Raw genomic sequence first — 12668 nt, 5'->3', positions numbered from 1 at the left:
CAGATCTGAAATAAGATAGAAAAGAAGAGATTTTACATCAGAAAAAAAAAGGTCAGAATACCTATACAACACAAACCTACTTTTTTTTATTTTATTTTTTTTTTTTTTATGGCTACAAAATCGTAAAGTACCTACATACTTACCTACTAGTTATACCCTACTTGTGATTACATGTATAGTTTCTGTGCATCACAAGGCTATCTATGTTCCACCGAATTAGAGTTATGTTCTACCAACATGCCTCCTTATACAATGAATATAAAAATTCACCAAAATATTTTCAATACCCAAATAGTAGGTACTTGCAAATAATATTGAGCATAACTTCTCTAGCTTCCATGCTGCACTACCAAGCATACTCCGAGGTAACAAAAGACCCAGTAATAATTCTAATAAGAAAGGTGGAAAACTACCTGGGTTTAGGTAACACCATGTCTTTCCAGCCTTTCAAACCCAATTAACCTATTGGGTACTTTTTATGTTGAACACCTATCCTAAACTAGGTTAGGTTATGTTGTGTTTGTTTACAAGTTTACATTTGCTTAGGTAGGTATACACTCAACTGGAGTTTTTCTCCTATGGAAAAGGTGAATTTCCAACATCAAAATCAAAGTTCAGATGCATAACATAAATCCTTACCTTGCAGCTTTAATTCCTCTCATCTCAGTTCCATGGAAGTCTGGATGGTTTGTGAAAAAATCCATTGGTGTGCATATCTACTTGAGGCAAGTTAGTTGGGTTGGCTTTGGAAAAATCAGCCTCCATAATGAAAACTTGTAAACGTTTCAAGTGTAGGTTCACAGAAAAAAGAACTTCAAGTGTTTAATTAACTATTCTCTGAAAAAAATAATTATTTTTGTCAAATAAACGGCACTCTCCTTCTGTCTAAAACTTGAGGATTTCAATAGAAACAAATACGATTAGCAGCCATGAAAACCGCAATAGGGAGCGATGACGTCATCGCTAAGTCCACCAATCAGAGTGCGTTTCGATAATGGCTGGCGGGAAGACTTATTTTTCAAATTTCGATTTTGATTTTCTCCCGCTGAGGGTATCGTAAAAAAATAAAAAAAATATTTTTGGACTGTGTGAAAGAAAATGAATATGAAAAGATAATTTATTTAGTGACTTGGAAAAAATCTTCCTTCTCTATTGATTGACATACTGAACTATTCTACACTATGGTTATTTAAGTTATTTTAACACCACACAAATGTTTAGTTACGTGCTTATAAATTAAATTAATAAACAATATTGTTATCTACAATTGATTGACATACTGAACTATACTACCTATGTACATCTTCATAGAATTTTATCGCGAATTTTCACTGATTCCATCCATTTCTATTTCAGAACGAGTAACGGCAAGAGCAGCGTGATCAATGCTATGCTACGTGATAAGATTCTGCCCAGTGGCATAGGACATACTACTAACTGCTTCCTACAGGTGGAGGGTTCCGACACAGGCAAGAGCTATCTGGTTACTGAGGACTCGGAAGAAAAGGTAAGTTATTTGATACGGGGTAACGTCACTGCATAACTGCCAAGGTTATTTTAACAAACAGCCCGTTATTTTAACAGCCCTGTTAAGCCAATACAAATTAAATGGAAATTAACTGGCTGTTAGATTAACAGGAGTTTTAATGACTGAATAAATATTGGTGAAATCCAACATGAGAGTAATTAACACAGTGTCAAGGGGTTTTCTTTGACGTCACCCATTTGATTTACACAGGAGAGTATTTCTTGAACTCTGGGTTACCTGAAAACTCTATATGGTAAGATTGGGGAGCATTATTGGCGAGAGTTTTACCTTACATTCGGTGACAAGATACCTGCCTCCTCACATGAAAATCACCCAACCTGAGTGGGACCGGGAAAAGTCAGCGGGACGCGATAGCCCAGATGGTCACCCATAAGGATACCAACTACGCGTAACGTTAAGCAATCCATTCAATTAAACAATTCATTGGGAACTGGTGCATTCAACATGTTAGCGGCACTCTGGCACTTTTATCACTTTTCATATGAATATGTAATATATTGGCGTGTCTGCAAATAAATGCACATAATTTATGTTATAAATTAGTAAGTTATTTCATCCGATTTTGTCTTTGCAGCGAGATGTCAAATCGGTGGCTCAGTTAGCCAACGCTCTGTGCGAGGAGAAGCTGAGTGAGTCCACCCTGGTGAAGATATTCTGGCCTCGTGACAAATGTCTGCTACTGAGGGATGATGTTGTGTTTGTTGATTCACCCGGTATTGATGTGACGCCCAACCTGGATGAATGGATTGATAAGCACTGTCTGGATGCGGATGTGTTTGTTCTGGTGGCCAACGCTGAGTCAACGCTTATGGTGACGGTAAGTGGAATAAGAGTGGTAAAGCAGAGCCTTTTCACATTTTTTAAAAAGAGGTTTGATAGAGGAAATTGTAACTGCTTCTCTCTTCGCTTTTGGGTCAATGAGACCTTAGTGCTGGATTCATGCTGAAGACAGTAGGATGGCGACTCATCATGGTTACAGGTAAGAAGTGGTTTTGAAAGAGGTCCCGGGTTCGATTCCAGAGTCAGTCGAAGTTTTTACGCTCTGCGTTTACAGAACGGAAAATAGCTACTCAACGTCGTAAGAATAATTGAGGAGTTTCTTTGAATGAGTAGCGATCAGTGGTGTCATTAATGGTTAAAATTAAAAATCGATAGAATCAGTCAAAGAGGCTCTTGAGAGTCTAACGCCAGTATTTAAGTACGAAAATTCTCGCTCTTGAGTCAGACTGAAGGTAATTTTGAACAAGCAGATGTTTGAAATTAAGGCTTCATTCAGTGCGACTTTTGGGAGCTAGTATTTTGTTAATACTTAAATATGGGTGTTAATAGTGTTCTGATACCCTCAAAAATTGCCAAATAACTTTCAGCTTCATCACAAATAATTTACTATTTAGATGTCTAAATCTAGAACTGGATATTTCACTCCATACCTATTCATTGTCTCTCTCTGTTACACTAGGTGCTGTATATTCCTGTCTCTATCTGTACGAGTGGTTGACTTGGAGTAACAAGGCTAAAGAGAGAGAGTTCAAAAGTCAATATGTAGCACATGCCAGCAAGAAACTCAAGATGATTGTAGACCTCACCTCGTCCAACTGTAGTCATCAAGTTGAACAGTAAGTCAAATGAGAACTCTTGGTTTTCTACCAAAATAGAATCTAAACATATATGTACCTCTGCCAGCCTAGTTAGCTTCGCTGGTAGTGCGTCTGCCTTGTAAGCGCAGGGTCGTGGATTCGATTCCGTCCGGGGCGGATTTTATCCTAAACAGATAAGGTTCGTTCTCGGAACGGCTGGCTTTCTCCTATCCTGTATTCGTTCTCTTCGCTTTTGGGACGACAAGACCTTAGGAGTTACAGTTCCCTTCATTAAACCTCTAAGTAATAAATAATTACAGTTCCCTTCATTAAATCTCTTTAAGAAATATATAAATGAAATTATTTTAAAACATAGAACTGACTTCATTCATTCAATCGAATTACAGAGAGCTGTCCAGCACGTTCGCCCGTCTGTGTCAACTGGTAGACCGCGCTACTGATGATATGCATGAAGACATCAAACAACTAGACTCCCATCTCAAGCAAGTGGAGGAAGCAAGCAACAATGCCAAAGTGTTGCGAAACAAAGCTCACTACTTGATCAAAGAATTGGACATGTTCCAGGAAGCCTACCTGGTCAATATGAGTTAAGGAGGATGAACGTCCTGTGTAGTTCCCTCCTTAGGGCTGCAGTTCCTTTGGGCACTCCTTAAGGCTGCAGTTACTTTGGCCCTCCCCCCCCCCCCCAAAAAAAACTCAGTTTAGGTAGGATTAGGATTTTTTTTTTATTTTTATTCTTCAGATCAATTCAATCTCGAGCTCAATAAACTTTGAGCTGAACCCTCCTCGTCTAAAACTTTAGCGGAATAGCTCAAGTTTGTGTCGACTGAGGAGGGAACAGCTCAGGTCATTGGCAATTAATTCTTTCATGGATCTTCTTTCTTCTTATGACAATTGCTTCTTGTTCCTTTCGAGCTTTAAGCTTCAAGTATGTGGATGATCTTCTTCAGTTTTTCAAGCATTTTTGATTTCCATTATGGTATTTTCAATTTTGTATATGTACAATTTGTGTGAATAAAATTTATTTAGTTTCTGTAGTTATCAAATCAAAATATTCAAATCCCCTACTTATATTTCCCTTTGATTATGCCCCCGTCCTCAATTCACGTACAATGTTTATTTTTCATGCAGTCAAGTGAACAAAATGCTGTAAGTATTTTGTTTCCTTCGCACATCCACCCAACCTACTAGTATTTAGCTTCCAAATTTTGTTACCTTTGAGATCACAGCTTACAGCAATAGCTTCTTTTCTGTTCTTTACTTACCCAGTTCAGTTGGTATTACTTCACTTATTTAACAAATTCTCATTAAATTTTCTAGCATAGCTTGCAGCCTTTTTTTTCAATAGAAATAATAATATTTATTGACGGACTAAATATTTATTATGGACCGTCTCAAGTGTATAATTCAAACAAAATCGTCATTTCCCTTATATGTATTGCTTGTGCTAGCACGGTCCATGTGCAATGGGTGTTGGAATTGGTGCACATTTAATATTACATAATTTCGTTTGAAGTACCCTCATAAAAATCAATCTGTTCCTCAGGTACGGGCTCAGCATTTGGAGAGAGCCGTGGACTTTCTAGTGAAGGAGCTAAGGCTGTGTTCAGGCAAGGAGGCAGGAGAGAGGGTATTCTTCGTGTCCGCCAAGGAAGTCCTACAGGCCCGACTACAGGAGCAGAGCGGCCTGCCCCCTCACAGTGGGGCCCTGGCTGAAGGATTCCAGGCACGATATTTCGAGTTTCAAGATTTCGAACGAAAATTCGAGGAGTGCATCAGCAAGTCGGCGGTGAAAACCAAGTTCGCCCAACATCTGCAGGGAGGCAAACTCATCTCACAGTAAGTAGTAACCGTGTATCTGATTCCAGGCACGATATTTCGAGTTTCAAGATTTCGAACGAAAATTCGAGGAGTGCATCAGCAAGTCGGCGGTGAAAACCAAGTTCGCGCAACATTTGCAGGGAGGCAAACTCATCTCACAGTAAGTAGGAGGCTGTAGTTATGTGAACCTTATATCTCACTAAGGAAGGAGGAGGTCCCCCAAAAACTAATCGAACCTAAAACACCTTAATGAAAAGTTTTTACTACCACTATTATTGGAGGGTAAATAGTGGCGTATGTTTTGCAATCGATTTGAAAATAAACAAAGTTTTCATTGGTTACCGGAAAAAAGAACCCTAGTTATTTCTATATTTTAAGGTGTCTTTCATTTCTAATTTGTAATTCCAAATAATCATGTTCCAAGTATTTCTCTCAAGTCAAAATTGACCAATCAAATGCCTTGAGACTATTCTTAGCACGAACTTAAGAGCCAGCATTTTGTTCATAAATATGGGTGTAAGTCTTAAGGGTAAGACTGGTGGCTATGTGAACTGTATATCTACTATATCTCATTCAGGAAGAGATCTAGGCCCCAAAAGACTCAGTCTCGGGACCGAAATTTTTTTGCCGAATTTTTCCCAACGGACAGCAAAACAATTAGGTACAAACAAACTTGAAAATCGTAAAGTTAAAACATATACATATCGTAAACATAAACATATACAGTTAAAACATATCGTGTGTACTGACTTTTGTAATAAAATTACTATTGCCATTATTGATGGGTAAATCTTGGACTGTGTGTGTAATTTCCGTAGAGATGGTTACAAAATAACTCTGTATTTTTCTTCACATTAAGGTATCTTCTTTCATGTCAATACATAATATTATTTTCTTATTATTTCCTCTGCCTGCAAAACCAAATCTAGAAAATGCTAGAGACTATATGTAGACTCTATACCATTTTCATAGGTTTGGTTTTGCAGGCGACTCCGCGCAACTCAAACTCTCGCGTCTACGATTCTAATGTGAGACAAGCCTAACGTGGCTTCTAATTTTTTTTTCTTTTGTGACGGGGGTTTTATCCTTCATTTGGCGACTAGCTACCCGTACAAGCCACCTCACATTAAACTCACCCAGTCTGAGTGGGACCGGGACAACAGCACGCGGCGATTGCTTCGATGATCACCCATCCGGATACCAACCACGGCCAACGTTGTATAACTTCAGTGATCTATCAGGAAATGATGTGTTCAACGTGTTTTCGTGCTGGTATCTCTTACGGAAACTTTTACCAGTCGTGTGCAGAGAGGTTGTTTAGTTCATCCGGAGTTAGTGCTAAGTTGGTCAAACTCACCTCTTGTTATTAGCGTGGGTGTTTTATGTGATGAAATGATATTGAGCTCTATTTGACCTGTTGTTTTATATCAGTTAGTTGTTTTTTTCAGTTGTTATTTATAATTATTTCTTTTATTAGGTTGTTCCGATTCCATTGTCACTTTTGACTCAGTCGACCGATATTAAATATCGGTTTATCCTCTATAAATATAAATATAAATATAAGTTTACTAGAGGATAAAATATAAATTTTATCCTGATATAAACTCTAGTTAAAGAATTATCTATTTCAATTTTTTAAACTGGCACTCCAGAAGTGACACGGAAATCGGTCTTTAATTTTATTTTGATTATTTCTTTATTTAAACTTTCTGATTTTCCCCCATCCTTTCTTATGAAGGTTGAAGTTACGGTCCATGGCCCGGGGTCTATCTTGGGGCTATGTCCCATAGCCTTGTACTCTATTTGCTGTATGCCATAGCCCTGAGTGCTGTAGATCTCATTGTATTCTTCATTTTATTTATTGAAAATTTTCACCATAAGCTCTGTTGGGGTTTGTGCTGTAGATCTCATTATATTCTTCATTTTATTTATTGAAATTTTTCACCATAAGCTCTGTTGGGGTTCACAATTTCACATTCAGATTATCCTTTATAATCTGAATCTTGTGGCTTTCCTTAGAGATAACAATTTATTGTTTAAAGGTGAAATATCCTAGAAGAATACGAAATAGGTATTTAATATTTATCTACTTTAATATGTATTCCAATGAGACCTCTGCTTGATGTGATATTGAAAATGGTTAGATTAATAAGATAAATCTCTTTTAAAGGTAACAAATATATTATTTATTCCCATTTATTTATTACAAACCCTATTTATAAATAACACCTAATGACTCGATGACTTTCTGTAACACCGTCTTATTTAATTTTATTGAGAGAAAAACTGTAGAGTAAGTTAATTTAAGAACAAAGACTATAATAGTTTTTAAAATCTGTCATATTCTTTCATTCCTATTTAAATACATATTTAAATAAATAAATAAATACCTACCAAATAAATCCTTTGACGTATTAATTCCATACCCGGTGAATTAATCATGGGCATGAGATACACCCTAGGAATGTATCACGCATAGCTGACTCACAATTCAACGTGAATGAACGAATGAAAAAATGGGTCTTTAACAGATGGTAGATGGGGTCTGTAGTATGAAGTTCCTATCCCTTCAGTCCAAGGCAACCTTTTTTTAGAGTGATTCCTATAGTTCACGGAACCATTAGTGTGAAAATTATCTCACCTATTAATTTTCTTCCTCAGGTGTCTAAAGCATTGAGCGATGAAGTAACCTAGTTTCACAAGTTTACACTACTTGAAAAAACCGCCCCTGCTTTGAATATTGACAAACTCAATATGAAATTACAATCATACTGTCTAGATAAAATCTAAAGTTTTTCAAACATAATTAAATTGTTTGATTTTGTTCTAATGCTAACCTGTGTTATTATTTATGTTTTGTGAAAAAAGGGGTTATTTTCTTTAATTTGTATGGTCGCTTGTTTCATAGTAAGTGTAGTAGGTAACTCTTAAACGGTGCAACCGATTTGGTCTGTCTCGTAGCATTCCCATTCCTTTCTTATCAGATGGGCAATAAGAGATACAATACTTCCCATTTAGGTGTTGGATCAGCACGAGAACACTAGAAAGTAACCCGTTGATATTTTCTTTAATTTGTATGGTCGCTTGTTTCATAGTAAGTGTAGTAGGTAACTCTTAAACGGTGCAACCGATTTGGTCTGTCTCGTAGCTATCCTTTCTTATCAGATGGGCGATAAGAGATACAATACTTCCCATTTAGGTGTTGGGTCAGCACGAGGACACTAGAAAGTAACCCGTTGATGTATTTGCAATCGAAAAACGAGTGTAATTTTTTGTTGATGGTGGGATTTGAACCCGGGACCTTCTGCATGGCAAGCAAGCGCCTTACCACTGGGCTAACCGTGTCCCCAAATTTTCTTTTTCCTTCCTCAGGTGTCTAAAGCATTGAGCGATGAGATCCGTCGCCTTTCAGTCCTAGTGGACGAATTTGACACCCCTTTCCATCCAGAACCTCTAGTACTGAACGTGTATAAGAAGGAGCTACATCACCATGTGGAGAAAGGGCTGGGCAGTAACCTCAGGTCCAGACTGAGTAGTGCCTTGGCTATGAATATTGAGAGCAGTCAACGCGAGATGATTGGTGAGTGAAACGGTAAAAGAAGGTTTTGTCCCAAAGGCTTCAAAGTTTATGCTATGAATATTGAGAGCAGTCAACGCGAGATGATTGGTGAGTGAAACGGTAGAAGAAGGTTTTGTCCCGAAGGCTTCATAGTTTATACCTATTTACCTTAAATGACTTGAGTTTTGAGTACTAGGCCGGTTTTATCCTTTACCTCCGTTTTTTTACTTTCTATTACTCTTACGTATAGGTATAGGGAACCTATACAAGGTAATGAGAAAGTATTGCAATCGCTCCAAATTTTCAAAATCGGGAAATGGTTGGAAATATCCGTTTTGGGATCCCCTGATTCCAAAAAAGTGGTTTTTAGCCCATGGTCTGTATGTATGTACGTACGTATGTATGTATGTGTGTACTACAGGTTTTTTTTATCAACAGGTTCACAACTTGAGTTGTAGTTTTATTTTTCAAAAATTTACATATGTAGTCACAATTTACAAGAAAAGAAAATACAAGAAATATAGAAATGAAAGATTTTCTGCATTAGACTTTATGGCCTTGTATCGTAGCATGCCCATCCCGTAGTAGATGAACAAAATAAAGACGTGACATTTGTTCCGATTTAGTTCCCGGGTCATCAGGAAAACAGAAAGAAACTCCATTATTAAGCGATCAATTTATCAAATATGTAAATGAGGATAAAATTCCATGCTTCGCCTGGGATCGAACTTGCGCACTCTTGCTTACCAGACTAGCGGCTTGCTTGAACACTACCCCACCAAGACCAGAAAGAAACTCCATTATTAAGCGATCAATTTATCAAATATGTAAATGAGGATAAAATTCCATGCTTCGCCTGGGATCGAACTTGTGCACTCCTGCTTACCAGACTAGCGGCTTGAACACTACCCCACCAAAGCAGGTGTCTTTGGTAGATTTCCTCATTTGTTTCCTTGGCTGATTGCAGAGAAAATGTCCAAGTTACTACCCAAACACAACGCTGATATCTCCGGCATTGCCAAACCGCGCCGCGAACCCTTCGAAGTACTATACCGTCTGAATTGCGACAACCTATGTGCTGACTTTGTAGAGGATCTGGAGTTTAGATTCTCGTGGGGGATTGTGGCGCTGATTCAGAGGTTTGCCGGATCGGGTAGTAACAAGATTGCTGTCAGGAATCAACACCAAGCGGTAAGTGAGGGGTTCTGGGTCTTACAAATTTAGCGAGGGTTGAGAGTTGACACGGGAGAAAAGTTTTTTTTTTTTTTTTTTTTGTGAGTGAAACGGTGGAAGAAGTTTTTGTCCCGAAGGCTTCATAGTCACGAGAGAAAGGTCATTCCGGAAAGCGAAAGAATGTGGAGGGCACTAAGACAGGATATAAGAAAGCCAGCCTTTTCGAAAACGAACCTGATTTGTTTAGGATACAGTTCGGCCCGGGCGGAAACCGAACCCGCTGCTTAGCGCTTAGCTTTCTTTTTAATTATTGGACAAAAAATAGAAACTATAAACAGGTAAAAATTTGAAAGTCAGCCGTTCCGAGAACGAACATTATCTGCTCATGATAAAATTTGCCCTGGGCGGCCTAGCGCTTACAAGGCAGACGCGCTACCAACCAAGCTAACTAGACTGGCTCCCTGACTATAACAGAAAAGTTGTATTGATGTATTCTAATACTAACCACAAAAGAGCTCCCTCGTGTGACCTGAATATTATAATTTCAGGTACCTCACACACCTAAGTTCGGCCCGGGCGGAAACCGAACCCGCTGCTTAGCGCTTAGCTTTCTTTTTAATTATTGGACAAAAAATAGAAACTATAAACAGGTGAAAATTTGAAAGTCAGCCGTTCCGAGAACGAACATTATCTGCTCAGGATAAGATTTGCCCTTGGCGGCATAGCGCTTACAAGGCAGACGCGCTACCAACCAAGCTAACTACACTGGCTCCCTGACTATAATAGAAAAGTTGTATTGATGTATTCTAATACTGACCTCAAAAGAGCTCCTTCGTGTGACCTGAATATTATAATTCCAGGTACATAATTTTATAGATTCAAAAGTTTTCCGCGTCTAAAGAGACTGATCCAGTTTAATTAATAAAACTGTGTTGACTCATACCGTTTCTACTTATTTCAGGAGAAGAACTTCTTTCACAAGGTGTCGCAGAAGTTATCCAAGCCCAACATATTCATCCTGAACAACCGATGGGACACACACCACTCGACTCTGCACCACATCAAGCACTCACTCCTAGCTTACCTCTGATGACGTCAGAGCATTGGTCCATTACTAGTAAGCTACTAATGAGTTCTGTAGGCAGTCAAGGTACCATGGGAGGACTTCTGGTGGCTGGATTCATGCTGAAGACAGTAGGATGGCGACTCATCATGGTTACAGGTAAGAAGTGGTTTTGAAAGAGGTCCCGGGTTCGATTCCCGAGAGGGTCGATTGGAATACGGAGTGCACACAGCCTCATGCCTCGTGAGAATAAATGAGGAGCTTATTTAAATGATTAGCGGCGGCATTACCAGGGTAAAGGGAAAAATTAAAAAAAATCGATAGAATTTGTCAAAGAGGCTTTATGAACGAAAATTGTCGCTCGTCAGACTGTTTTGGTCAATCAGATGTTTGGAATTGATGCTTTAGTGCGACTGGGGATCTGTAGCTTTCAGCTTCACCCAAATAATTTACGATTTAGGTGTCTAAATCTAGAACTAGGCGTTTTACTTCATATTCAATATTCATTGTCTCTCTCCGTTACACCAGGTGCTGTATATTCCTGTCTCTATCTGTACGAGTGGTTGACTTGGAGTAATAAGGCTAAAGAGAGAGAGTTCAAAAGTCAATATGTAGCACATGCTAGCAAGAAACTCAAGATGATTGTAGACCTCACTTCGTCCAACTGTAGTCATCAAGTTGAACAGTAAGTCTAATGAGAACTCTTGGTTTTACACCAAAACAGAATCTAAACATATATTTACCTCTGCCAGCCTAGTTAGCTCGGCTGGTAGTGCGTCTGCCTTGTAAGCGCAGGGTTGTGGATTCGATTCCGCGCGGGGCGGATTTTATCCTAAACAGATAAGGTTCGTTCTCGGAACGGCTGGCTTTCTCCTATCCTGTCTTCCTGCTCTCTTTGCTTTTGGGACAACAAGACCCTAGGAGTTACAGTTCCCTTCATTAAACCTCTTTAAGAAATATATAAATGAAATTATTTTGAAATGAAATTATAAAGAAACCTACCTCGGTGGTGTAGTGGTCAAGGCGCCCGGCTGGTAAACAGGAGGGCGTGGGTTCAATCCCAGCCGAGGTATGGAATTTTATCATCAATATAATTTGAGAATTTGACCACAATAATAGTAGTAGCCTACTGCTGGAGTAAAGGGACTTTTCAGTCCTATGCGAGCAGTATAAAAAATAAGCACTATTATTAAAACATAGAACTGACTTCATTCATTCAATTTAATTACAGAGAGCTGTCCAGCACGTTCGCCCGTCTGTGTCAACTGGTAGACCGCGCTACTGATGATATGCATGAAGACATCAAACAACTCGACTCCCATCTCAAACAAGTGGAGGAAGCAAGCAACAATGCCAAAGTGTTGCGAAACAAAGCACACTACTTGATCAAAGAATTGGACATGTTCCAGGAAGCCTACCTGGTCAATATGAGTTAAGGAGGAGAAATGTCCTGTGTAGTTCCCTCCTTAGGGCTGCAGTTCCTTTGGCACTCCTTAAGGCTGCAGTTCCTTTGGCCCTCCTTAAGGCTGCAGTTCCTTTGGCCCTTCTTAAGGCTTTCCTTTTGGGTAAGTCTGCACTCGGTTGTAATTGGTTTCGTAAGAGATGAGTTTTCCTTGTTTTTTCTTTTTCCTTTTTTTTTTCTTTTCTTTTTTCTTTTTCCCCAAGGGTAAAGGTTTTAGGCTTGTCTCACATTATAAGCGTAGACGCACAACTTTTGGTAGCCCGTAGTCGCCTGCAAAACCAAATCTAGAAAATGCTAGAGACTATACAGACTCTATACCAGTGGTTCTCAAACATTTTTGCATAGCGCCCCCTTTGGGCATATTCTCATTTTTTCAACGCCCCCCCCCTACCTTACCCAACCCCTCGGTATATTATTTTTACCTAAATAAATTTGATTTTTTT

At 38.9% G+C, this 12668-nt stretch overlaps 2 protein-coding genes across 2 annotated transcripts in view; both read left to right on the top strand.

Annotated features, from left to right (window-relative positions):
• LOC103509414 (transmembrane GTPase Marf-like) overlaps window positions 1–12517 on the top strand; it is a 20682-nt gene extending 8165 nt beyond the window's left edge. Inside the window, exons 4-17 of the mRNA XM_026823758.1 lie at window positions 1357–1507; window positions 2124–2366; window positions 2775–2781; window positions 3009–3165; window positions 3534–3733; window positions 4268–4296; window positions 4694–4873; window positions 5016–5128; window positions 8334–8548; window positions 9495–9718; window positions 10249–10264; window positions 10746–10922; window positions 11292–11448; window positions 11995–12517. Coding sequence (XP_026679559.1) covers window positions 1357–1507; window positions 2124–2366; window positions 2775–2781; window positions 3009–3165; window positions 3534–3733; window positions 4268–4296; window positions 4694–4873; window positions 5016–5128; window positions 8334–8548; window positions 9495–9718; window positions 10249–10264; window positions 10746–10922; window positions 11292–11448; window positions 11995–12199 — 2074 coding nt within the window. The 3' untranslated portion in view covers window positions 12200–12517. The remainder of the gene's footprint in view (window positions 1–1356; window positions 1508–2123; window positions 2367–2774; window positions 2782–3008; window positions 3166–3533; window positions 3734–4267; window positions 4297–4693; window positions 4874–5015; window positions 5129–8333; window positions 8549–9494; window positions 9719–10248; window positions 10265–10745; window positions 10923–11291; window positions 11449–11994) is intronic.
• On the top strand, window positions 2485–3820 carry LOC103509410 (transmembrane GTPase Marf). Its single transcript, XM_008474025.3, has 3 exons — window positions 2485–2528; window positions 3009–3165; window positions 3534–3820. The coding sequence occupies exons 1-3, from the start codon at window positions 2489–2491 to the stop codon at window positions 3736–3738; spliced, it is 402 nt and encodes a 133-aa protein (XP_008472247.1). The 5' UTR covers window positions 2485–2488; the 3' UTR covers window positions 3739–3820.
• Window positions 12518–12668: the final 151 nt, after the last annotated feature.

The sequence above is a fragment of the Diaphorina citri genome, unplaced genomic scaffold (genome assembly GCF_000475195.1).
Source record: "Diaphorina citri unplaced genomic scaffold, Diaci psyllid genome assembly version 1.1 scaffold495, whole genome shotgun sequence".
Classification (NCBI taxonomy): Eukaryota; Metazoa; Arthropoda; class Insecta; order Hemiptera; family Psyllidae; genus Diaphorina; species Diaphorina citri.
The sequence above is the reverse complement of the archived record's forward strand: the minus strand, read 5'-3'. Positions and strand labels throughout refer to the sequence as shown.